This window comes from Aureococcus anophagefferens, assembly GCF_000186865.1.
Source record: "Aureococcus anophagefferens unplaced genomic scaffold AURANscaffold_2, whole genome shotgun sequence".
In the NCBI taxonomy this organism is placed as follows: Eukaryota; class Pelagophyceae; order Pelagomonadales; family Pelagomonadaceae; genus Aureococcus; species Aureococcus anophagefferens.
This window is the reverse complement of record NW_008705562.1, coordinates 2,764,119-2,789,161: the sequence shown is the minus strand read 5'-3', so window position 1 is coordinate 2,789,161 and position 25,043 is coordinate 2,764,119. Positions and strand designations below refer to the sequence as shown.

General features: G+C 72.3%; 4 protein-coding genes across 4 annotated transcripts; 2 read left to right on the top strand and 2 right to left on the bottom strand.

The window, feature by feature from the left end:
• Positions 1-4,637: 4,637 nt before the first annotated feature.
• AOT14 (hypothetical protein) lies at positions 4,638-6,011 on the top strand (the record flags this gene model as incomplete). Its single annotated transcript, XM_009035039.1, has 1 exon — positions 4,638-6,011. One exon carries the CDS (start codon positions 4,638-4,640, stop codon positions 6,009-6,011), a length of 1,374 nt encoding a protein of 457 aa, XP_009033287.1.
• A 5,447-nt stretch (positions 6,012-11,458) lies between these two features.
• On the bottom strand, positions 11,459-12,001 carry AURANDRAFT_19620 (hypothetical protein; the record flags this gene model as incomplete). The annotated part of the gene is made up of 2 exons (XM_009034919.1): positions 11,459-11,844; positions 11,878-12,001. The coding sequence occupies 2 exons, from the start codon at positions 11,999-12,001 to the stop codon at positions 11,459-11,461; spliced, it is 510 nt and encodes a 169-aa protein (XP_009033167.1).
• Positions 12,002-18,614: 6,613 nt separating this feature from the next.
• Positions 18,615-20,765, bottom strand: AURANDRAFT_61396 (hypothetical protein; the record flags this gene model as incomplete). The annotated part of the gene is made up of 1 exon (XM_009034918.1): positions 18,615-20,765. The coding sequence occupies one exon, from the start codon at positions 20,763-20,765 to the stop codon at positions 18,615-18,617; it is 2,151 nt and encodes a 716-aa protein (XP_009033166.1).
• A 698-nt stretch (positions 20,766-21,463) lies between these two features.
• Positions 21,464-22,309, top strand: AURANDRAFT_61395 (hypothetical protein; the record flags this gene model as incomplete). Its single annotated transcript, XM_009035040.1, has 1 exon — positions 21,464-22,309. One exon carries the CDS (start codon positions 21,464-21,466, stop codon positions 22,307-22,309), a length of 846 nt encoding a protein of 281 aa, XP_009033288.1.
• Between the last annotated feature and the right edge of the window lie 2,734 nt (positions 22,310-25,043).

Here is a 25,043-nt window from a genome sequence, read left to right as displayed (position 1 = left end):
CGGCGGCGAGCGTCGCCTCGATCGTCAGGCGCGCGCGGCGCTTCGCCTCCGCGTGCGACATGCCGCCGGGGCGCTGGTGCTCGCCGCCCGCGGAGACGTCGTCGTAGGTCGAGTCGTCCTCGCCGTCGGGCTCGCCGTCGTCGTCCGGGTCCAGCAGCCGCAGGGCCGTGGGCCACCAGCCCTCGGGCGCGAGGGCCTCGAGGCGCTCCGTGAGCTTCTCCGCCTCCGTCGCGAGCGCGACGAGCATCGTCGACGCGTCGGCCGCGTGGCGCTTCGCGACGAGCGCGCCGTCGCTCAGGGACGACGCCTCCGTCGCGTCCGCCGCGGCCTGCTGCGCCTCCGTGGCGATGATGGAGTTGACGCGCGACTTGCGCACGAGCGTCGCGCGGTTGATCGTGAGCCGCGACATGGAGTGCTCGAGCTTCTCCTGCTTCATCGCGTTCTTGGCCAGGTAGGCCTCCCGCGCGCAGGCCTTGGCCGCCGCCGCGGCGACCGTGAACTTGCCCTGGGGCGACTCCATGCCGCCGCCCTTGAGCACCTTCTTGGCCTTGCGCGACGTGAGCCGGTCGACGAGGTGCCGCTCGCCCTTGACGAAGTTGCGGTGCGCGTTCTTGGCCAGCACGCCGGGCTTGCCCGCGGCGGCGATGAAGTCGCGGGCCCAGGCGTACTCGGCGTGGGACACCTCGAAGGCGTCGTCGTCGTCGTCGGACTCGGACTCGGACGCGTCGTCGTCCTCCTCGAGCGACTCGCTGTCGAAGGTCTCGTAGGAGCCGACGTCGCCGAGGCTGTCCTGCTCGCCCTGGGGCACGTCGTGCTCGTGCTCCTGGCGCCGCAGATTTTCAAAGGCGAGCTCGGACGCGCGGTGCTCCTCGCGCGTCTCGCCCTCGTGGAAGCGGTCCGGGTTCGGTTTTTCCTCTTCCTTCTCCGCCGGCTTCTGTTTGTCCGCGCGGACGACGTGGCCGCCCTTGTCGAAGAGGTGGTTGTCGTCCTTGTAGATGGAGTCGGGGATGTCGCCCGCGTCCGGGACGACGGCGCTCGCGGCCTTGTCGAGCTCCGTCTCGTCGATGAACGACGGGAGCCGCTGGCCCGCGGCGACGACGACGTCTTTCAGGAACGCGTTGCCCGCGCGGTTGCCGCTGTCCGCGCTGTCGACGGACCCCAGCGACCCCAAATCGTCGGGCACGGCGAGCTGCTCCTCGGCGCGCTTCTCGCGCGAGGCCTGCGACGCGTCGTCGCCCGTGAGGCCCGACGCCTGCGACTCCTCGTCCTTGGACGCGTCGTCGCCGTCCGACGGCGGCGCCCGCGACGCGCGGCGCGCGCGCGACTCGCGGCGCCGCTTGCGGTCCTCGCGCAGCTTCTTCGCCGCCGCGGCCATGGACAGCGCGTCCTTCTCGACCTGGCTCACGCGCGGCTTGCCGCCCGCGAAGCGCGAGCCCCGGCCGTCGAGGCGCGCGCGGAGCTCGGAGCCGACGACGCCCTCGACGCGCTGCCGCAGCCCCGCCGTGCGGTGGTCCACCAGCCCCAGATCGATGAAGCGCGCCGCGAGGCCCCGCTGCTGTGCCTTGCTCAGCCACTGGAGCGGCGCGCGGAGGCGCCCGAGGTCGCACCAGTGGCCCGCGTCCGCGCGGAAGTACGCCGTCGCGCCCGACGGCACGTGCTTCGCCTGGAGCGCCACGGCGCCGCCGTCGCGCCGCGCGGACACGAGCCAGCGCTGCATGGAGACGCGCCCCAGGCCGTCGTCCTCGACGTCGCGCGCGGACGCCGTCGGCGTCGCGAGCCGCGCGACGGACCGCCAGAGGATCTCGCCGTCCGCGGCGCCGTGGGGCCCCGGCGCGCAGGGCCCGGACCGCGACGACCCCGTGCGCGCGCAGGGCTCCTCCAAAGGCACGTCCACGGCGCCGTCGCCCGGCGGGAAGGCGCAGCGGCTCTCCGGCGTCGGCCAGAGCACGTGTTTCGACTTCTTGACGAGGAAGACGGGCGCGCCGTGGCGGCTCTCGAGGCGCATCGTCAGCGCGCGGCAGAGGAACCGCCGCTCCGCGTCGTCGAGCCACTCCAGGTGCGCCCCGTAGCCCAGCTCGGCCCAGTCGCCGAGCTCGAGCGTGAACGCGTGCTTGCCGCGGACCGCGGCCTCGGCCCGGTCGCCCGCGTCCGCGCGCCAGGCGAGCGCGCAGACGAGCTCGAGGTAGCCCCGGGGGCAGATGATCGAGCGGAACGTCAGGAACGACGGCACGTCCTTGAGGTGGCAGTAGACGTGCTGCTCCCACTTGCGCTCGCGGACGGACGCGAGCTCCTGGGCAGGACAAGAGAGATTCAACGTCGCTTCAACGTGAGTGTTCCGCGCGCGCGCGTTCCAGAAAAAGCATCCACGCTTCGAGGCCGTTCCGAAAGATGATCGCTCGTCCAAAAATCAGCCGAAACGAGTTGAAATCGGCCGAGATATGAGCCTTTGAAGTTGGGAATTTCGCTCTCTTGTCCTGCCCTGGCGAGCTCCGTCGACGTGCGCCCGCAGGACCGCGCGAAGACGAGCGCGCCGCGGCAGACGTCGAGCCGCGGCGCCACGGCGTCGCAGAGCCGCGCCCGCGACGCGTCGGTCCAGGCGCGGTCGCCCAGCACCTCGGGCTTGAAGCCCAGCTCCTTGACGAGCTGGTCGGGGACGCGCTTCCGGAGGAACGGCGGGCCCGCCCAGAGGCCGTTCGCGTGCCGCGGCTCGTCCGGGTCCGATATGACGCGCCAGGTCGCGCGGTGCGCGTGGAGCTCGTCCTCGTGGAGCTCGCCCTCGACGTCGCTGTCGTCCTCCTCCAGGAGCGCGAAGATGTCGTGGTTCAGGTGCGCGCCGCCGGAACCGTCCGCGTGGATGCCCGCGAGGTGGCGCTCCTCGGCGAAGGCGTGGCGCCGCGCGTCGTGGCGCTGGGCGTCGCGGTGGGCCCGGATCTCCGCCTCCTCCTGCTCGATCTGCTTGACGAAGAGCGCGCCCGGGTCCTCGCGCTTCTTCCGCCCCGGCGTCGTCGCGCAGACCGTCCACGCGATCTTCTCGGGCCCGAGGCCGCGGCTCTCGTCCTCGTAGCTCAGGCTCACGAGGGCCCGCTGCCCGCGCATGACGCGCGTGACGACGCGGCCGAAGCGCACGGGCTCGTGCTGCGAGATGGCCGCGCGGACGAGGTCCGCGGCCCTCGCGCGCGCGGCGACCGCGGCGCCGCCGTCGTCCGACGCGTCGAGGGCTCGTAACGCATGGAGCGGCAGCCAGAGGCGCTCCGTCGCGAGCAGGCCCTCGAGCTCGACCTGGGCCGCGTCGCGCTCCGGCGCGAGCTTGATGACCGTGCCCGCGGGGCCGCCGCGCGGGCCCCGGGCCTTCCAGAAGTGGGCCTCGTCGCGCGCGGACCACGAGCTCCGCACGCGCGTGCCGGGCTTGGGCAGGTCGCCGCGCCGCCGCGAGGGGACGCAGGTGTTGACCACCGTGCGGATGCGCGGCGACGCGACGGGGATCCACTTGTCGCTGAGGTCGTCGCGGCCGAGCTCGTGGAGCAGGACCTCGCTCACCTTGGGCTCGCCGGGCCCCGCGGACGCCATGCGCATGCGCTCCACGCGGCAGGGCACCCACTCGCGGAAGGACCACAAAAACACGAAGGCGCCGTTCTCGTAGCCGGGCACGGCCGACGACTCCGTGCCGTCGACCAAACCGAGGTTCTTCCGGAACCGCCGCTCCGCGAGGTCCGCGCCGCCGGCCTTGGCCTGGACGGCGAACATGCCCCCGAGCAGGGACTTGCGCAGCAGCTTGTGGCCCGGGCCCGCCGGGGGCTGCTTCCTCGCCGCGGGCGCCTCGCCCCGGCGCAGGTCGTCGCGGCGCTCGCGCGCCAGGCCGAACGGCGCGGGCTTCGGGTCGACGCGGTCGGGCCGCAGCGCGGCCTCGACGACGGCGGCGGCGCTCCGGCGCGCGCGCACGCGGTAGGCGAAGCGCTCCTCGCTGATCTTCGACGTGAGGCCCCGGCCGCCGCCGTACTCGCCGCCGCGACACCGCGCGACCGTCGCGTCGCCGCGCAACAGCCGCGCGACGACCCTCAACACGGCGAGCGCGCCGCCGTCGCCCTCGGCGTGGCCCGCCGCCTCGGCCGCCTCGGCGACGCGCGTCGCCGCCGCCGTGACGGCGTGGGCCCGCTCCGCGCGCGTCAGGCCCTCGAGCGCGCCGGGCCGGCCCTCGAGCCGCAGCGCGGCGCCGAGCCGCGCCGCGTCCGCCGCCGGCTCCTCGGCAACCTCCTCCGCCGGCGCCTCGGCGGGCGTGAAGACGACCTCGACGTCCTCCGCGACCTCCTCGGCGACGGGCTCCCGCGGCGTCGGCACGTGGTCGCTGCCCGCCGGGGAGCAGTCGTAGACCGCCTCGAGCCGCGGGCTCATGGTCGTCACGCTGTCGCTGTCGTGCAGCGAGTCGTTGTCGACGAGGCCGCGCACGTTGTCGAAGATGGCGTCGAACTGGGCATCCCAGTCCTCCCCATCGTCCGGCGCCTCGGCCATCGTTGCCCCAGCGGCGCTGCCGCGCTTACAGTGCATACAATGTGCATAGGTTGTTGCAGTCCGAAACGCAAAGCACTCTCGATTGCTCTCGATCGGGGCTGCGCGCGCGTCTTCGGGTGTCTTCGGGCGCCATGAGCCGCCTCGACGACCCGCGCTCCCAATTCAACATCAACGCGGGCGAGCCGCTCCTCGACGACTACAGCGTGCGCGAGTCGGAGCAGCAGCCCGAAGGCCGGGCGACGTTCTTCTCCTCCGTTGCCAACCTTTCCAACGCCATCCTCGGCGCGGGCCTCCTCGCGCTGCCCTATGGCTTCGCGGCCGCGGGATGGGTCGTCACCATCGCGCTGCTCGTCGTCGCCGGAGCGGCGTCCGCCTTCACGATGCACCTGCTGACGCTCGTGAGCCGCGAAGTCGACGGGCCCGCGACGTTCTTCGCCCTGGCGAAGAAGGCGCTGCCGCCGCGGTCCGTGGGGCTCATCGACGTGAGCGTCGTCATCATGTGCTTCGGCCTGGCGTGCAGCTACGTGATCGTCTTCAGTACGCTGTTCCCCTCGGCCATCGAGCGCATCGTCGGCCACGAGACGATCCTCAAAGCCCACCCCGTGGACCTGCTCTCGCGCCAGCTCTGGGTGGGCGTGGGCGTGCTGACCGTGGCGCCCCTCGCGTTCCAGGAAAGCTTCGAAAATTTGCAGTTCACGTCGGCGCTCGGCGTGATCTTCGTCGCCTACGGCAGCGCCATGGTCCTCGTCTACTGGGCGGGCCTCTGGGGCGCGGCGTCGTGCGGCGACGACGACGAGCTCGACTGCGCGCGGCCGAAGCGGCTCCACAAGGTCGAGCTCGACCGGGGCTTCGGCCCGCTGACGGCGCTCAGCATCGTCATCTTCGCGTTCACGGCGCACGCGCAAGTGCTGGGCATCGCGAACGAGCTCAAGGGCTACACGCAGCGAAAGATGGACGCCGTCGCGACGTGTTCCATCGGCGTCTGCGGCGCGCTCTACGTCGCCGTGGGCATGGCCGGCTACGCGACCTTCGGCGCGGACGTGTCGAGCGATCTGCTGGAATCTTACCCGGGCTCCGAGGAGGCCGTCGTCGTGTCGCGGCTCGGGTTCTCCGCGCTTGTGAGCTTCTCGTATCCCCTCATGTGCAAGCCCGCGCGCGACTCGTTCCTGTCGTTGGTCGAGCACGGCTCCTTCGGCGTGGAGGCCGGCGCGAGGCTGAGCGACGCGGCGACGGGGCCGCCGCTGCGGCGGAGGTACGTCGCGGGCTTCACGCTGTCGTTCCTCGCGGGCACGTGGCTCGTCGCCGCCGTCGTCCGCGACCTGGGGGTCATCCTGGGCCTCATCGGCGCGACGTGCTCGACCTTCGTCGCCTTCATCATCCCGCCGCTCGTCTTCGTCAAGACGCACCCGGAGCCGAGCGCGAAGAAGAGCGCCGCGACGGCCGTGCTCGTCTCCGGCGTGCTGCTCATGCCGACGATGGTCGCGGCGACGTTCGTCGGCGCCTAGGTCCGCCCACACTGGTTAGACGATGGACGAGTAGCGGGATGCGAAGGGGCTCGGCGCGGGCGCCCCCCGCCGCCGGTCGCCGCCGCGCCTGAGCAGCGCGAAGCCCGCGACGGAGGGCAGGAGCTCGAGGCCCACGTCGAGCGCGAGGTCCGTCGCGCAGATGCCGTGGCACGTCGTGTGCCCCCGGGGTCCCGTGAGCCAGGCCTCGGCGCCCCGGCTCGTCCAGGAGAAGTAGTGCACCGCCTGGCAGACGAAGACGAGGCCCAGGAGGCCGATCATGGCCCGCGCGAGCTGGAGGAGCTCGCCGGGAACGAGGAACGCGCCGTCGCCCGTGAGCGTCTTCCGCAGGTCGCGCGCGAAGTAGGCCAGGAGGCCCAGGAGGCCCAGGTAGGCGCAGCCGATGGCGTCGAAGGCCAGGTCGCCGTAGACGTCCGCGTGCTCGCGCGACGCGAGGCATTTCGCCGCGAGCGCGACGAGCGCGGCGTAGAACGCGCCGTTGAGGATGCCGAAGAGCGGCACGAGGCGCGGGAAGGTCCGGCCCGACGCCGTCGACGACACGTGGCCCACGAAGAGCACGAAGAGGCCGTAGGTGCTGCAGAACGGCGCGTCCGCGAGGCCCCGGAGGAGCCGGCAGTCCCAGTACGTCACGCGGCACCCGACGCCGCTGCAACCGAAGAGCTGCGCGCCGCTGCTGCAGCCGCGCGCCAGGAGGGCCACGCACCAGCAGTTGACGAAGTAGCCCCGCGTCACGAGGCCCACGCTGCTCGGCCGCTCGTCGAGCTCGCTCTTCTGCGTGTAGCGCCAGCTGAAGAGGCCCACCGCCGCCGCGAAGAACAGGATCGTGCTGAGAAAACGCGTCGCGAGGCAGAAGAGGCTCGACATCATCCCGCGCGCCGCGCGCGCGCTCGCCGCCGCGCCGCCGCCGAGCCGGAGCCGCTGCTGCTCTCGACCTTGACGCCGGTGCGGCTTGAGCCCTCAGTGCGCGATGGCTTGTGGCAATTTCATATGAGACGCCCGTGACACACTGAAGGCCAGATTCCGCTCGCGGTTCTCGAGATCGTCGTACTTCTCCTTGAGCTTGTCGATCTCGTGCATCGCGTGGGCGACCTTCTTCGCCGCCTCGGTAGCGCTCTGATCGATGCTGCGCGCACTCGCGACCTGGACGATGATCTCTGCCGTGCGCGGCCTCGCGACCATGTCGTCGACGACGCTGGAACGGCTCGTCGCGCCGCGCACCTGCTGCGGCGCTACCGTCGCTCGCATCCTGCTTTTAGGCGACGGCGACCTGTCCTGCGGCGCGGCCGTCGCCGACGCAGCGACCGTCGAGGTCGTGCCGACGACCTTCGAGTCGCCCGCGTCGCTGGAGGAGCTCTACGGCGGCGACGCGCGCCGCCGCGCGGACGGGCTCGGCGCGGTCTACGGCGTCGACGCGACGGCGCCGCAAGCGCTCGGTCGCTTCGACCGCGTCATCTTCAACTTCCCGCACGCGCCGGGCAAGCAGAACATCCGCAAGAACCGCGAGCTGCTCCGCGCGGCGTGCGCGAACGTCGAGCGGTCGCTTCTGGCGCCGCGCGGCGAGCTCGTCGTCGCGCTCGACGGCGGCCAGGCCGGCACCGCGCCGGACCTCCGCGGCGCGCGCGACGACGCCGCGCGGATCCAGGCCTTCAAGGCGTCGTGGCAGCTCGACGTCGCCGCCGCGGACGCCGGATTGCTCGTCGCGGAATCGTCGCGGTTCGCGCCGTTCTACGAGACGCGGAGCCACCGGCTGCGCCGCTTCTCGCCCCGCGACGCGCGGCTCCACTGCCTCGCGCGCGATGGCGAGCTCGCCGGGGTCGAGGACGCGCCGGCGTGCTACACGTTCGAGGTCCAGCTCTTCGGCGTCGACGGAGACGTCGCCCGGGTATCCGCGGTCGCCGAGGCGACGTCGACGCTCGTGGCGGACGTGCGGCACGTCGACGCCTACGTTCATCGCGACGCGCGGACGTCCCACGCCTTCCAGATCGCATTGGGGTCGCGGAGCGTCGCGCTCACGCGAGACACCGCCGACGCGGCGCGCGTCGCCATCGAGGCCGAGTTCGACCGGAGGTTCGAGGTCCGGCGGTCCAAGGCGGGGCACCGCGTCAGCGCGCCGCGGCCTTGGGTAAGTTAGCTGTGCTGGTGGTCGTGCGGGCGAAGGGCTCGGGCTGCGACGACGGCATGCGTAAAAAATCGCGATGTTGCAGCCTGTCGGCTCAGGCCCGAGAGGCGGCGGCGCGCGGACGATGTTGCACTCCCAAGTTGCAGTCGCCTTGCATCGACTCGGAGCTCGAGGAACTGTGGCTGCACGCGTTCTCACTCGCTTTTGAACGCGTGAGATGGGATGCTTGTTCTCGACGTACGACGAGCCTAACAAACCCACACCGCCTCCCCCGCCGACGGAGTCGACGTCGCCGATCGTCGAGGAGAAGGTTGAGAAGCCGACGGCCGTCCTCGAGGAGTCGCGCAAGTCGAACGACGGCGACGGGCTGGCGAGTATGCGCATGCCGACGACCATCAACTCGGGCGCGGGACTGCCGCCGGGAGCCCAGGTGGGCTTCGGCTTCCGGCCCATCGACGACGCGCCGGCCGCTCCCGCGAAACCGCCGGTCGCCGCGCCCGCGAAGAAGTCGGCCAAGGCGCCCAAGAAGGCGGCCGAGAGCCCGAAGGCGCCCGCGCGGCCGTCGGCGCCCGCCGCGGCGCCGGCGGAGAAGAAGCGCTGGGGCGACTCGGACGACGACGACGAGCCGCCCGCGCCGCCGCCGCTCCGGCCGAAGAAGTCGGCCAAGGCGCCCAAGGCGGCGCCCGCGAGCCCGCCGAAGCGCAAGGGCCCGAGCGACGACGACCTCCTCGCGGCGTGCCGGTCCATCAAGGACGCGCACCCGGACTACGGCGTCAAGCGCGTCTTCAAGGAGCTCAACGCGAGGAACCCGGCGTGGAAGGTCAACGAGCGCAAGGTCCAGAAGGTCATGCGCAACAACGGCATGCTCGTGATCTGAGGCCCCCGCGGGGTTTTCACTACTGGCTAAGAACTCTAAGACCGACGCTGGGGCCGGAAGCAGGCGAGGCCGTCGCCCGGCGCGAGGTGCGCGGCGTCGAGCGCGGCGTCGACGGCCGCCGCGGCGAAGTCGCGGCGGCGGCCGAGGACGGCCGCGAGGTCCGCGCGCGACACGCCCGACGCGCGGAGCGGCACGGTCCGCGCGTCCGCGGGCGCCTCGAGCGTCGCGAGCGCCAGCGCGACGTTCAGCGGCGCGAACTGCGGCCGCAGCGTCGACCGGAACGTCTCGCCCGCGCGGGCCTCGTCGAGCGACTCCTCGGGCGGCAGGAGCTCGCCCAGGCGCGCCATGAGCGCGCGCGCGTCGCGCCGCAGGGCCAGCGCGCCGAAGGCGCCGAGCTTCGGCGCGGACCCGTCCGTCAGGAAGCCGAGCGCCGCGTCCGCCGCGTCCGCCGCGAGGCGCCGCGCGACGGCGAGCCGCGGCCCGCCCGTCGGCAGCGCCGCGAGGGCGCCCGCGACGCAGCGGTGGCCCAAGATCCGCGCCTCGTAGTCCCGGAGCAGCGGCGCCGCCGCCGTCGGGTCCGCGGCGGCGGCGTCGCGGTCGCTCAGGCGCCCGTAGGTCGAATCGCGGAGCGACGCGCCGTAGTCGGCGCGCGCGGCGGCGAGCGACGGCTCGTCGAAGAGCGCGTCCAACGCCCCCGCGGCCAGGGCGTCGTAGGTCCGCGCGGCGCCGTCGAAGTCCTCCAGTAAAGGCAGCGCCGCGGGTAAAGACGCCGCGAGCTCCGCGACGACGTCGTCCCGCAGCGACCGGCAGTGGGACGCGCAGGCGAAGGCGCCACCGCAGGCCGCCGTCAGCGCCGCGGGCGACGCGCCGTGGACCTCCTCGTCGACGGCCTCGGCGAGCGCGTCCGCGAGCGTTTTTACGGTTTCGTCGCGGCGTTTCCGCGACGCGATGGACGCCGCGGCGCCGTAGACCGAAATATCCTCCGGCGCGTCCGTCGAGATCGTCGTCAGCGTCCGATGGAGCTGGCTCAGCGCGGCCTGCTCGCTCAGCGTCGAGATCGCCCGGTCGACGCCGCGCCGTAGGACGAAGAACGCGTCCTGCAGGGCCACGAGCGCCGCGTCGTCGTCCGGGTTCGGTTCGGCGCCGTCGAGGGGGTGGTCCCCGGCGTAGTCGAGCTCGTCGCCCTCGGGGTCCGGGTCCAGCGTCGCGCGGACGTCGCGGCACGCGACGCGGACGCACGCGTCGCAGTAGGCGTCCTCGATCTGCACGTAGTGGCCCACGAGCAGCTGGAGGCTCGGCGACAGGTGTTTTAAAGTCGCCGCGGCACCATCGACGCCGAGCCGCGCCTCGACGAAGCGCTCGAAGCGGTGGCCGAACTGCAAAGCGAAGCTCACCTCGTCGAGGAGCTCGTCGAGCGCGACGAACGACTCCTCGTGGACCTCGCGCGCCACGGTCTCGACGGACCGCATCATGACGAAGCGCTCGAGCGTGTCGACGCCCGCGGCCGCGCCGACGTCGAGCGCCGCGGCCGCGAGCGCGCGCGCCGCGTCGTCGCCGAGGCTCGCGGCCGCGGCCTCCGCGACGCCCGCGACGGCGCAGCACGCGCCCAGCGCGTTGCCCAGGGCCGTCGCGTGCGCGTGCACGGACGGCTCGTCGTCGCCGTCGCTCGTCCGGCGCGGCGGCAGGCCCCCGCGGACCTCGAGCGTCGCCGTACTAGACCGCCGCTTCGCCGCCGTCTCCATCGCGTGCCCGAGCGCCGCTCGAGCGGGCGCCTCGAGGCCGACGAGCGCCATGCGCTCGCAGCACTTGGCCACGGCCTCGGACGCCTCGTCGCTCCGCGCCTCGCCGCCGTCGCCGACGACCTCGCCCGCGCCGCGCGCCGCGACGGTCGCCGCGACTTCCAAACTCGCGCGCAGCCGCTCGCGCGCGCCGGCGACGGCGGCCTCGACGAGCGCGCCCACGGTCTGCACCTCGACGGCGTCGGCGGACGTGGCCGCGACCCGCGCCGACGCGTTCAGCAGCGGGAACAGCGACGCGACGATGGCGTCGTCGTCGCCCTCGGCGCGCGCCTCGTGGCACGCGGCGACGAGCTCGCCGAGCGCTTCCATGTCGCAGTGGGCGGACATGGTCGAGCAGCAGGTGAGAGCGCTCGCGCAGCCAGTCAGGGCGCGGGAACGTCGCGGTCAGGGTCACACATCGTCCACCAGTGATCAATGTGCAACATCCGGTTCAACGACGGCGTCCGGCGCCCCGAAACGCGCCCGACCCCAAAAAAGACGGAACGATGGCGGTGGGAACGGTTACGTGGAAGGCCGCGCGTCCGTTCGCAGCGCCGATCCGCGCCCGCGCGAGCCGCGCCGCGGCGATCGAGGGTGCGAGGTCAGAGCGCGGCGGCCGGGGCCGCCGCGGTCCCGTCGGTGCGGCGCGGCCGACCTATCTCGCGTGCTTGTCGACCATCTCCTTGGCCTTCTTGTCGAAGGTGGCGCGGTCGGACGCGAACTCCTGCGCGATCTCGGGCTCGAGCGGGTGGTCGACGTTCGGCGACTTGAGCAGCTCGTGGAGCGTCGTGTAGACGTAGCGCACGTTGAGCGTCGGCGACCAGTTGGAGACGAGGACGTCGTTGCAGATCTCGCCCGTGTCCGTCTTGATGTTCGGGTGGTAGACCTTGGTCTCGAACTTGATCTTCGGCGGCTTGAACGGGTACTCGGTCGGGAACTTGAGGTCGAGCTGGAACGCGCCGCCCTCGTAGGCCGTGCCGTCGGGGCCCGTCAGCACCTGGTGCGGGCGCGGGTCGACGGCGCGCGCGCGCCGCGAAGCGTCTCGAGAAGGCGCGAGGGTACGACGCGGGCGACGCGCGGTGCCCCAGTCGAGCAGGTCGTCGCCCTTGGGCCCGCCGCAGCAAAAGTCCACGGGGTTCGCCTCGAGGTCGTTCAGCTCCTTCCTGCGGCGCGTGGGGAGCGGCGGTCGACGGGGCATTCGAAAGGCGAGTCAGTGGCAAATTGTTGAAGGGCTGCTGGAGCCGCCTCGTTTGCGGCTTTGGCGCAGCCAGCGGTCGCGGCATCTCTTCAGACGCGGAGAACGCACTGTATGCGTCGCAGAGCGGCCATGGTGTGCAGCGGACAGCGCGGAGAAGCGTGCTGAAACCTCGATCGAGCGAGTCGAGCGCCGCTCCGAGAATCGTCATGGCATCGTTGGCTCCTTGCCTCGTAGGTTGAAGGCCAGAGGACGTCCCCGACGCGTGCGCACGACAAGATCATCCGCGATCATCCATGCGAGGTCGACCCACAGCACAAAAAAACGCGAGGGGCGCGCCCATCATAAGAACCCGCGCGACCCGCGCGTCACGCGCAGTGGCGGTCGGACTTGTACTTGGAGCGCATCTCGAGGAGCTCGCTGCGCGTCTTCTCCTCCGTGAGGCGCTCCGTGACGATGTGGTAGCCGTTGGAGCCGCCGACGTTGCCCTCCTTCTTCCGCCGGTAGACGAGGGTCGTGCCGCCGCTGCCCGCGTAGTCTCCCACGGCGTGGTCCTCGCGGCTCACCTTCATCTTCTTCTCCGCCGCGCGCTTGACGTCGTCGGACTCCTCGACCTTGGGCGCCGAGATGTAGCGGAACGTGCACGTCGTCACGAGGTCCGTGGAGAACGGCGAACTGATGGAGATGGACACGTTGCTCAGGACCATCTTCACGATGCGCGTCTCGTCCGTGAGCGTCTTCGGGTGCGTGATGACCAGGGCGTCGCCGACGGCGAGCTCGTCCATGAAGAGCGACTCGTAGCCCATGACCGCCGTGCCGCCTGAGGGGAGGGACGGTCGTCGCGCGCGCGCGCGCGACGCGTCGGGGCGCGGGCGTCGCGCTCGACGAGATGCGGCCCGTGCCCGCCGAGACCTTGAAGTCGTCGTCGTCGTCGTCGTCGTCGTCGTCGTCCGCGCCCGGCGCCGCCGCCGCCGCCTCGACGGGCTTCGGCCGGTCCTCGGCGCTGCGCTGCTTGCGCTTCTTCTTCATGCCGCCCTTCATCTTCAAAGCGCCGCCGCCGCGCTTCACCTTGGCGTAGTCGCTCATGGCGCGCGCGACGTAGAGTAGAGCGCGGGCGGCGAAGCAGGCGTCGAGGGCGCGGCGCGCGCGGCCGAGCAGGCGTCGGACGGGGCGCGCGCGAGAAGCGGCTCGAGCTCGATTCACCTTCCCAGCTCCTTTCCTTCAAGCTCGCTCTCATCCGTCGCGATACCGCACCCCACCTCGAAACGACACAACATTACTTCCGCAGGGCGCCGGCGGCCGAGAGCACGGCCATGGCGCCCTTCTTCTTGACGTCGAGCTTCGTGTTCGCCTGGCCCGGCCCGCCGCTCGCGAGCGACGACACGCCGGACCGGCTCGACAGGTTCGAGTTCACGGAGGACGCGTCGTCCGCGAGGGGGTTCTTCACGTCGTCGCTCCGGTCGCCCGCCTGCTTGCCCTCGGGCCGCCGGTGGAAGACGGCCGCCGCGCGGTGGCCGCCCACGTGGAGGTGGTCCTCGCCCGACGGCAGCCCCGTGTCCGGGTCGACGTCGGTGACGCCCGGGATGACGATCTTGCCCCTGTCGATGGCGTCGCGCCGCCGCGACTCGGAGAAGCAGGACTTGCGGCCCTCCCAGCCCGAGACGAGGTAGTCGTACCTCGGGTCGAGCCACTGCGACTCGCCCGTCGGCGCGTGGTAGTAAAAGTCCGCGCCCGACTGCGGGTCCCGCAGCGTCGTCCAGCCGTGGCGCAGCACGTCCGCGGGCTGCTTGTGGTAGAAGCTGTCGGGCCCCTTGAGCACGTGCGGGTCCTCGGCGACGGGGTTCGGCCACTCGCGCACGGGCCGCCGCCGCGGCGTCGCCGTCGTCGTCGCCGTGCAGTCCAGATCCGCGCCGCCCGGCTCGAGGCAGCTCCGCAGGGGCTCCTCGAAGAGGGCCCAGGTCGACGCGGGCAGCGCGCCCGGCGCCAGGGGCCGCGCGTCGAAGGCCAGCGTCGCGACGAACTTGCCGAAGCGGAACCCAAAGTGCTGGCGCAGCGCGGCCGTGTGGTGCGCGACGACCGTCTCGTCCGGCGGCTCGTCGTCGAGGTCGCGGCAGTCGTCGCACTTGAGCTCGAGCCAGTACTCCGACGCGTCCGTCATCGGCATGCGGACCCAGCCGAAGACGCGGCGCGCCGCGAGCCGCCACGCGTCTTCCAGGCATCGCGCGCCGTCCAAAGCCCGCTCCATGGCCGGCGGGATCAACAGGTGCGTGAAGAGGTCCTCCTCCGACGGGTCCATGCAGGGCAGCGCGTGGCGCGCCCAGAACTGGTTGTTGAAGAACTTGCGCTTGAAGTGGCGGTGGAAGACGAAGAGCGGGTAGAGCAGCGGCGGCATCGCGACGCACGCGCGCACCATCTCGACGAAGCGCACGTGCGTGCGCTTCCCGAAGGCCTCGTGGAAGAGCACGAGCAGGGGGCGGTTGATGCCGCCGTGGATCAGCGCGACGAGCTCCTCGAAGGGCCGGAGCGTGATGTAGACCTGCTCGTTGCACATGTGGTAGTCGAGCAGCAGGCGGAAGAACTTGAGCACGACGCCCGCGGGCGAGCAGCGCGCGAAGGCGTAGCCCGCGATGACGAAGCGCACGAAGTCGATCTCGAAGTTCACCTTGGCCTTGGCCAACCCGTGCGTCTCCTTCACGAACAGCGTCGGCAGCAGCACGAGCGACGCGGCCTCGGACATGCCGTGGTCGAACAGATCCTGGAAGTAGAGGAGCGACACGCGGTTCGGCAGCTTCCGCGACTCGTCGGGGTGCGTCTTCATCGCGAGGTGCGACCGGTAGGTCTCGTACAAACCGTAGAGCTCCGGCTGCGTCACGTTGTGCGTCCGCGCCCAGAGCGAGAGCTGCATGAAGGACGCGCGGTCCATGAGCGACGCCGGGAACTCGGGCCCCGTCTCGTCGACGCGGTAGCCCTCCGTGGACCGCTTCGGCTTGTTCATCTCCTTCCAGCGCTTGTAGAGCGTCACGCAGCCCCGGAGCGCGCGGACCTTGGTGACCCTGGCGTAGAAGCGCTCCTTGCGCTGCGCGTGGCGGTGCTTGAAGCCCGCCCAGCCCTTGGTCGGGGGCGGCACGTACTGCCGCTCCTCCTGGTACGCGCGCCACGCGGCGAGGACGTCGTTGGCCTGGACGGTGAGGTTCGCGGCCAAAATGTCCGCGGGCGTCTCGACCTTGACCTTCGTCCGCGACTTTCGCTTTTTTCGCTTGTGCCTAGTGCGACGGGGTCGGATTTCTTCACATCTTCAGGCGAAATTCACGCGAAAAAGCACTCCTGTCGCTCGACGCTGGCTTGTGCTCGAAGCGCTCCGTGCCGGGTCGCACGTACTTCTTGCCGCTCTCGTCGAGGGGCGGCTCCGCCTTGTCCCCGAGCTTCGCCTTCTTCGGCTCCGCCTTCTTCGGGGCCGCCTTGTCCGCCGCGGGCGCGAGGGGCTCCTCCTCCTCCTTGGGCCGCCCGCGGTGGTGGTGGGCCCGCGTGTGGACGTTCGCCGTCGCGACGGTGAGCGCCTGGTCCGCGTCGCCCGCCGTCGGGCCGGCGTGGCTCACGGCGACCTGCGTCGCCGGCCGCACGGGCGCCGGCGCATCCTCGACGCTCGGTTTCTTGCCGAGGAGCCCGCCGAGGAGGCCCATCGGTGTCCGCGCGGAGGTTGCCTCGAGGCGCCGAGCCGGCGTTGCCGTCTAGACGCGTCCACGAGGATCAGTGGCTCGCCGGGGGTCTCGAGGCAACGCGCGGAGGCGCCTAGGACCGCGCACCCATCGAGCGGTTAGCGCTCGAGGGCGCCCATCGTCCGGCAGCACACAAACTGCGCTACGGGAAATAGACGATTTCAGATTCTTCTGTCCGAGGCTTCAAACAAAAATTATGTATCGAAATTAATGTATCTCCCGCAGTGGCGCCGAGTTACGCGAACTCGCGCTCTTGGCAATCGAATGCCAAGCACTTACTAATCGACGGACCAAGTTGCAGTGAAATGTATCGCTCGGCTGAAACGTCGTCTTTTGATGGAGACGATGTGGTTGGTCGGCGGAGCGGGGCTGCGTCTGGGGTCTGGGGCGCCCGAAGGTACTATGCCCGCGCGGCTGCCGGCCGGAATCGGGGCGACGAGAGAGGGGTTCGCTTGGCATAGTACCTTCGAGCACCCAGAACCTCGCCGCGGGGACCGCCTCGCGCGCGCGGAGAGAGAGGGGAAAATGATCTCGGCTTCTGCGTGCTCCCGAGACGAGCGGGCTGAAGATTTGGGATGCTCGACCCCGAATTGCCATTGCGAAGTGTGCTCAGTTTCTCTCCCCCTGGCCTGGAACATGCCAAACCCAGCATCAGAGATCGTGCGACCATCATCGACGACGTCCAACCCTTTTTCGAAAGTAAACTTCTAGGTTCAATAAGTTAATGTTGCGTTCCGGCCGACGGTAAGTGCCAAGAGCGTGAGTTCCTGGAACTCAAACCGAAGTCGGCGAGTTGGGCCCCCGCGCCCACCCTGGCGGGCTGCGCGCGGCCGTGGCCATGTACGGTGACATATTCCGGCGTTTCTTCGGCTTGGAAGCGCGACGGGCCGCCCGGGGGACGGGCTGCTCGGCGCCGAGTCGTTCGTGATGGCGCGCCCGGGCCGCGCAGAGCCCCCGCGCCGGTGCTCTGGGGCCGCGCGGCTCGTGCTCGGGGTCCCATTGGCTGCCGGGATCCAGGGGCAGCCTCGCGCGACGGTTGAACCCGATCCGGGTGCTGCGCGGCGCGGGGTGCGCGCACGTGTCGCGGAGACCTTGGAAGTCAAAGTCTTCGACCTCTATGGTCGAGCGCATCAAAGGGGACTCCCACACTACATAGACGAACGATCCCCGACGCTCCGTGAACTCGAACACGACGGAAAAGGGTGCGGGGGACGCGAGCAACCCTTTCCCGACCCCTTGCGGCGCCTCGTGCGCGACGCGACGCAATCCTGGGGAGTGACATCCCCGCGGGGAATGTGTCGTCGACAGGCTTCCGATCCTCGCTGCAGCGGGGGTTGTCTCTTGACTCGGTTCCTGCGTCGAGCTACGGGCTGGTGAAGACGACTTTTTCGTCCATAGCCGAGCGCGGACTTCGTGTCGCAGCATCAATACCGACGTAAACTTAGTGATACAATTTGTTGGAAAGCCAATCTGAAATCGTCTAATGTTGGTGCAGCGTGCGGGGCAGCCCACTTAGCACACGTCGCGCAGTATGGAGGCGTCGGCGCCGGAGGAGGAGCGCCTCCTCGGCGTGCACGTGGAGCCCGGCAAGGCGGCGCCGCCGCTGGTGCAGGCGCCGCGGAAGATCAAGTCGGGCAAGGGCCTCGCCGAGGAGCGGCACCGCACGCGCGGGGCGCACCGCGTCGCCCGCGCGCTGCTGCGGACGCTGGCCGTGCTCATGGGCGGCTTCCTCGCGTCGGCGCTGCTCGCGAGCCTGCGCCTGGCCGAGGTGCCCAAGTTCAAGAACCGGCCCATCTGGATGTACTTCTGCCCGCTCTGGGCCGCGCACGGCCTCAGCGCCGCGCTGCACCTGCGCGCGCTCCAGCTCCTGCGCAAGTACGTCGCGCGCGCGCGGCGCGAGCGCGTGCCCTTCGCGCTCACGGTGCTGGGCCGGAGCCTCCAGTGGCTCTTCGTCGGCGCCGCCCTCGTGGCCACGGAGCTGCTCCTCTACTTCCGCTTCGTCGCGGACGTCAACGTCCGCGTCGCCGCGGTCTGCGGCCCCGCGTGGGCGCTCTGCGCGCTCGTCGCCGTGCGCTTCGGCCTCTGCCGGGGCACGCCGCCGGCGACGGTCGTCGCCGCCGTGCTCGTCGCGCTCCAGGGCGCGGCGCTGTCCTGGAAGCTCGACGGCAAGACGGCGTTCGACGAGGCCGCGGGGTCGTGGTTCGCGGTGCTCACGCCGACGCTGCTCTGGTGCCTGCTGGAGCTCTTCCAGCTGCTGCGGTGCCTGCTCCTCCACCGGCGCGCGACCCTCGAGGCGCGGGCGCAGGCGCGGAAGGGCGCGGCGACGTGGCGCGTCGAGCCGCCGCGGCCGCGGCGCCTCCTCGACCGCCGCGCCAAGGGCGCGGCCCAGTTCTACGTGCTCGCCTTCGCCTTCGCGGCCATCGCCGTCGTCAGCGGCGCCGTCTGCCTCGACGAGCGCCAGCGGCGGCGCGAGATTTTGGTCGCGCGGCTCGCGGAGGGCGCCATCGACCGGGGCAAGTTCGTGTCGCTGAAGCGGCGCGCGACGCGCGTCGAGCTCGACGGCCGCCGCGTCTGCGCCGCCGCGGCGCTGGCGAGCGCGCTCTGCCTCGCCCGCGGCGTCTGCGTCGTCGCGCTCGGCCTCGTGCGCTACTATTCCCGCTACGTCGGCCAGACGGAGCCGCTCCCCCTCGTCCGCCGGGACGAGGGCTGGGACGCGGTGCCGGACCACGACACGTTCGCCGTGCCCTGGTACCTCGGCGTGCCCGTCGTCGACGCCGCCATCGGCGACGCGTAACGCCGGTCGCGTCCTTACGGACTAGCGCGACACGGGGATGCCCGCGGGCCCCTGGCGCTGGCGACGCCGCCATCGGCGACGCGTAAAGCCGGTCGCTTCCTTAGGACTAGCGCGACACGGGGATGCCCGCGGGCCCCTGGCGCTGGAGCGGGCGGAGCGCGCCCGCGCGGCCCGTCGAGTAGGCCGCCTGGACGATGACGGGGTGGTGCCCCCGCGCGTCCGGCGGCAGCGTCGCGGACACGGGGCTCAGGCCCGCGTGGACGACCTTGGCGGCCTGCTTGTCGTGCATGCCCGAGGTGTTGTTGCACGCGATGCACCGGTAGGGCACGCGGCCGACCATCATGGCGTCGTCGGGCGACTTGAGCTTCTCCGAGACCTCGCGGATGCCCTTGGCGAGCATGCGGAGCACGTCCTCGCGCGCGACCTTGCGCGGCAGCTCGCGCTTCATCGACGCGATCTCGCCCGAAAGAGCCGCGTTCGCGCCGCCGAGCTTGGACACGATGCGGTCCTGGAGGCTGCTGAGCATGGCGCGCACCGTCGTCTCGTTGGGCGTGCCCTCCAGCGCCTTGAGCGCGTCCTCGAGGGCGTCCTCCATCTTCTTGAGCGTCTCGTGCTGCGCGTCGATCTTGCCGTTGATGTCGTCGTCGACGACCTTCTGCGCCGCGACGTGGAGCGCGAGCTTGTCGTTTAGCAACTGCTGCTTCATGGCCGCGACGTCGCGCTCGGCGACGTCGACCTTGCCCACGACGAGGTCCATGTTGGAGTTGACGTCCGCGAACAACTTCAACGTCCGCTTCCGCTCCGACGCGAGCGCCTCCTCGTAGCGCGCGGTGACGATCGTGTCGAGGCCGACGATGCGCGCGTCGAGCTCCTTGCGGTCCGCCTTGTGCTCCTCGAGCGGGCTCACGAGGGACCGCATGTAGGCGAAGATGGGCCGGAGCGGGTTGTCGGCGTCGCCGTGCCGCTCGCAGAGCGCGGCGAACTCGTCCTTGCCGAGCTTCGCCGCGAGCTTGGCGAGCGCGTCCTTGAGCTCCTCCGAGTGGGCCGACACGGTCTTCTTCAGGTCGTCGACGTGCTTGATGGCCGTCGACGCGAGGCACTCGTCGCTGACCTCGTAGACGCGGCCGATCGTCTCCGACTCCTTCGCGACCAACAGACCGATGCGCTCGAGCTCGGCCATGATGGTTTCGGTGACCGTCGACGCGAGCTCGCCCGCGTCGGGCCCGCCGCCCGCCGGCGCGACCTCGACGGGCCGCGACTCGCCCGGGTCGCGCCGCTCGACCTTGTCGAGCCGGTTTTCGACGGCGTCGACGCGCGTCACGAGGTCGTCGACGAGGCCCTGGTCCGCGCCCTCGCGGTGCTTGGGCTTGGCGTCCAACGCGCGCGCGATCTCCTCGATGGCGTCGAGGCGCACGTGCAGCGCCAGCACGGCCTCGCGCTCCTCCTCGAGCTTGCGGTCGTGGACCTCGACGGTCGCCGTCGCCTGCTTCAGCTGGGGCTGGACGAGCTCGTCGAGCGTGTCCGACAACAAGGCGACGCGCTTCTGGAGCACCTCCGCCAGCGGCAGCTCGATGGCCAGCCCGCTCACGGACGACCCGCCCATGCGGAGGCCCGCGTCTAAAACCGCGCGGCCCTTCTCGAAGCCCGCGTCCGAGTTGAAGGTCACGCGGCCGATCTGGAACGTGCCCGCGGGCGCCGGCGCCAGCTTCGCCTCGGCGACGTCGTCGAACTCGAGGCCCAGCGTGTAGGAGCTCACCTCGGCGTCCGCGGACGCGGACGAGACGACGATCGTCCGGTGCCGCGTGGCCTCGTCGAGGGGCACGAGGTCGTGGAGCGCCCTGTAGAGGGTCCGGACCTCGTCGACGGAGCCGACGACGCCGGCCTCGATCTTCGACCCGTCGACCTCGAGGCCCGTGAGCGCCGACGCGGCCTTCAACGCCTCGATCTTCGACGGGAACCGGACGAGGCGGAGGCCGTAGCCGTCGAGGTCGCAGGGCTCGGGCTCGGGGATGAACTCGTCGACGATGGCGAGCACCTCGTTGTGCGCGTGCTCGCCCTTGACGTGGCGCACGAGGATCTGCCGCTCGAAGCGGCTCTCGGGCCTCGCGCCGAGCACCGTCGCCGTCGCCGCCTTCACCTCCTGGCCGCCGCCGAGGTCGACCTCCGCGCCGTCGAGCGTCTCCGCGACCTTCTCCGCCGTGGACACGTCGTCGAAGTGCATGACCTGGTGCGCCGAGGACCACTTGTCGCAGGACATGGGCGGGTCGACGGACGCGTGCGTCGCGTCGTCGAACGTTTTGTCGTCGAGCAGCGACTGCGTGTCGTTCGTGTCGACGTCGAGGGGCAGGTTCCCGACGAAGACGCTGTACTTGGGCGGCGGCTCCGGCGCCGCCGCCGGCGCCGGCGCGGCGCCGAGGGCCGCGGCGTCCGCGAGCGCGACCTTGAGCTCCGCGACCTCGTTCTCGAGCGCCGAGAGCCGCTGCGGGTACTCGTCCCGCATGTCGTTGACCTCCTCCCGCAGCGTCGAGATGACGACCTGCTGCTTCTGCACGACGTCGAAGACGAGCTTGAACACGCTCTGCATGTTCTGCGTGGGGCCCGTGAAGGCCAGCCCGACGGACTTGGCCAGGCCGTCGCCCAGGCCGCCGCCGCCATCGACATCGACGGGCGGCTCCGGCGCCGGCTGCGCCGGCTCCTCCTCCGGAGCCTCCTCCGCAGGCGCCGGCTCCGGCGCCGGGTCCGGCGCCGCCGGTTCCTCCGGCGCGTCGGGCTCCTCCATCAGGCAGCCCTAGCGCCCCGAGGCTCACCTTGGGGATACGGTGTACATGCAACACCACCTTGCGGCAACGCCCCCTTCAATAATTGGTTAACATCGCCTTGTGGCAAAGCATGAGGGCGAAGCAGGCTGCGTCGAGCGTCGCGGCGCTGCCGGACGAACGCGCCGAACAGCGCTCGATGCACGCGCCCGCGAGCAAACCGCCCACTCTCAAAGAGGCCCTCGTCGTCGCCGCAGCGCTCGCCGCCGGCGCCTGGGCGTCCCGCGACGCCACCCCGGACACGGCCGACCCCTGCGGCCTCGAGCGCCTGCCCGCGAGCGCCGCCCTGCGCTGGCGCCGGCCGCCGCCGCGGCCCGTCGTGCTCGCGCCCTTCGCGGCCAACGACGGCTTCCGGCGGCGGACCGCGCGCGCGCCGCTCCTCGAGCGCCTCGGCGAGTCGCGCGTCGTCCTCACGAGCAGCAACAGCTACAGCGAGCACGAGCTGGCGACGACCCTGCGGGCCTACGTCGAGGACCACGTGCCGCGCCACGCGTCGGACGCGGCCGCGAACGAGTCCTACTACCTCTTCGGCCCCCAGTTCGACGCCGCGCTCGAGGCCCTCGTCGAGTCGTACGCGCACCCGGCCTGCGGCGGCGCGTGGTGCGCGCGCGACGCCTTTGCCGCGTCCTTCGGCCTCGCCGGCGCGCGCAGCGGCGTGAGCTTCCACACGCACGGCAGCGGCTTCGGCGAGGTGCTCCACGGCCGGAAGCGGTGGATCCTCTACCCGCCGGGCGACGCGGCGCCGCCGGGCTTCGACCCCGACGGGCCGACGCGGCGCTGGGTCGACGACGTGCTGCCGACGCTGCGCGGCGCCGACTTGCCGGCCCACGACTGCGTCCTCGGGCCGGGGGAGCTGCTCTACTTCCCGCCGCTCTGGTGGCACGCGACGCTCAACCTCGACGACCACACGGTCTTCGTGAGCTCCTTCGCGTCGGACCACGCGCGCGAGGCGGACAGCGGCGGCGACCTAAGACCGGGCTGGTAGGCTCCTTTTTGTGGGGTTTCGCAAGCAGCTTCAACGTTAGCCGAAACGGGACGCTGGAACGGATTCCCGGGGCAGCGTACATAGTCGGGCACTGGAACACCGCGCGCGCGCCGTCGGACGCGACGCGGATGGCGTCGGCGTGCGACGCGCCGGCCCTCGAGGGCTCCGACGACGGCCGGAGCGACGAGCTCGTCGACGACTTGCTCGACGACTTGCTCGAGGACGAGGCCGCCGCGGAGGAGGCGGCGCGCGGCGCCGACGACGCCGGCGGCGACGCGGCCTGCGCGCGCGGCGCGGCGGCGTCGCCGGACCCGGGCTTCTTCGACTCGCCCTTCGGCGGCGCGGCGGCGCCCGACGGCGGCGCGTGCGGCGACGGCGGCGGCATCCCCATCCTCAGCCCGCAAGACCTCGCGGCGCACGACGACTCGGGCGAGGAGGACTCGCGGCCGCGGTCGCCCGACGACGACGACGGCGACGACCTCCTCGACGACCTCCTCGCCGAGGCCGCGCTCGAGGAGGAGGCCCAGGGCGCGGGCGGCGCCGCCGACGGCGCGGCGCGGGTCCTCTACGACGTCGTCGCCGAGGACATCGTCCGGAGCGCCCTCGACGACGCGACGGAGGATCTGGAAACCGAGCGCGAGGCTCTGGCGGAGACCTGCTACGAAGGTGTCGCCGATGAAATCGTGCGAAGCGCTCTGACGAGCGCGACGGACGACCTCGAAGCCGAGCACGAGGCGCTCGCGGACGCGTGCTACGAAAGCCTCGCGGATGAAATCGTGCAAAGCGCCCTGTCGAGCGCGACGGACGACCTCGAAGCCGAGCACGAGGCGCTCGCGGACGCGTGCTACGAAAGTGTCGCCGATGAAATTGTGCAAAGCGCCCTGTCGAGCGCGACGGACGACATCGAAGCCGAGCACGAAGCTCTCGCCGAAGCCTGCTACGAAAGTGTCGCCGATGAAATTGTGCAAAGCGCCCTGTCGAGCGCGACGGACGACATCGAAGCCGAGCACGAAGCTCTCGCCGAAGCCTGCTACGAAAGCCTGGCAAATGAGATCGTGAAAAGCGCTCTGAGCGACGCCACCGACGACATCGAGGCGGAGGAGGCGGCGTGCTACGCGTGCCTCGCGGACGACATCTGCGCGACGGTCGTCGAGACCGCGCTCGAGGACCTCGGCACGGAGCGGACCGTCGAGGACTGCGGCGACGCCGTCGTCGAGGCCCTCGTCGCCGCGGCGCTCGACGAGGGCCTCGACGAGGCGCGCGCGGCGGGCCTCGCGCGCGCGGCGGGCGACGTCGCCGACGCCGTGCTCGAGGCCGCGGCCGAGGACCTCGCGCGCGAGGCGGCCGAGGCCGAGGCCGCGGCCAAGGCCGAAGCCGAGGCGGAAGCGAGGGCCGAGGCGGAAGCCGCGGCGGCAAGCGAGGCGGCCGAGGCGCGGGCCGTCGCCGAGGCGGAAGCCGCGGCGCGCGAAAAGGCCGAAGCCGAAGCCTCGGCGGAGGCCGCGGCGCGCGAGCGGGCCGAAGCCGAAGCGTCGGCGGAGGCCGCGGCGCGCGAACGGGCCGAGGCGGACGCCGCGGCGGAGGCCGCGGCGCGCGAACGGGCCGAGGCGGACGCCGCGGCGGCGCTCGAGGCGCGCGAGGCGTCCGAGGCCGAGGCCTCGGCCGCGGCGGCCGCGCGCGAAAAGGCCGAGGCGGACGCGGCGGAGGCGCGCGCGCGCGCGGACGCCGAGGCCGCCGAGGTCGCGCGGCTGCGGGCGCGCGTCGCGGCGCTCGAGGCCGAGGCCGAGGCCAACGCCGCCGAGGCCGCGCGCCTCGAGGCCGAGGCGCGCGCGCGCGCCGACGCGGAGGCGCGCGCGGCGGAGCAGGCCGCGGCGGCCGAGGCCGCGGCGGCGGAGACGGCGGCGGAGGCGCGCGCGGCCGCGGAGGCCGACGCGCTCGTCGCGCGGCTCGAGGCCGAGGCCGCGGCGGCGCTCGACGACTCGGAGCCGTCGCCGACGCGCGTCGCCGAGACGCCCGCGGACGCGCCGAAGCGCGACACGCCGCGGCGGCCGCGGTCCGCGTCGACGCCGCCGGCGGCGCCCATCGACCTCGACGCCTTCAAGCGGCGCAACTCGAAGATCCACGACCAGCTCGTGGAGCAGGAGGACGAGATGGACGCGCTCCGGTCCAAGCTCGAGGCCGCGCGGCTCGAGGGCGAGCGCCTCAAGGGCCTCGCGTCGGAGCCCGCCGCGCCCGTGTCGTCCGTGGCGGTCCCCGAACCGACGCCGGAGCCGGCCGCGGCGCGCGCGGAGCTCCCGGAGGCCGCGCCGGCGGACGACGGGGACGACGCGCCGTCGGCGGCGGACCTCCGCGCGCTCGCGGAGGAGGCGCCGTCGACGGCGGACCTCTGCGCCCTCGCGGGGCTCCCCGCGACGCCGCGCGCGCCGCCCGTCGCGCCGCCGGACGCGCCGCGGTCCGCCGCGGGGCTCTTTGGCGAGCCGGAGCCCGACCCGGACCCCGCGGCGCCGGAGCCCGCGCTGCGCTGCGCCGCGGACCTCTTCGGCCCCGCGCCGTCGCCGCCGAAGCCCGAGGTGCTGCCGCCCCCGGCGCCGCCGCGCGAGCGCGCGGCGACGGCGCCGGAGCCGCCGCGGCGGCCCGCGGCGGCGCCCGCGAAGGCGCCGCCGCCGCCGCGGACCGCGAGCGAGCCGGGGGTGCCCGACGCCTTCTTCGGGCTGCCCCCGACGCCCCAGCCCCTCGT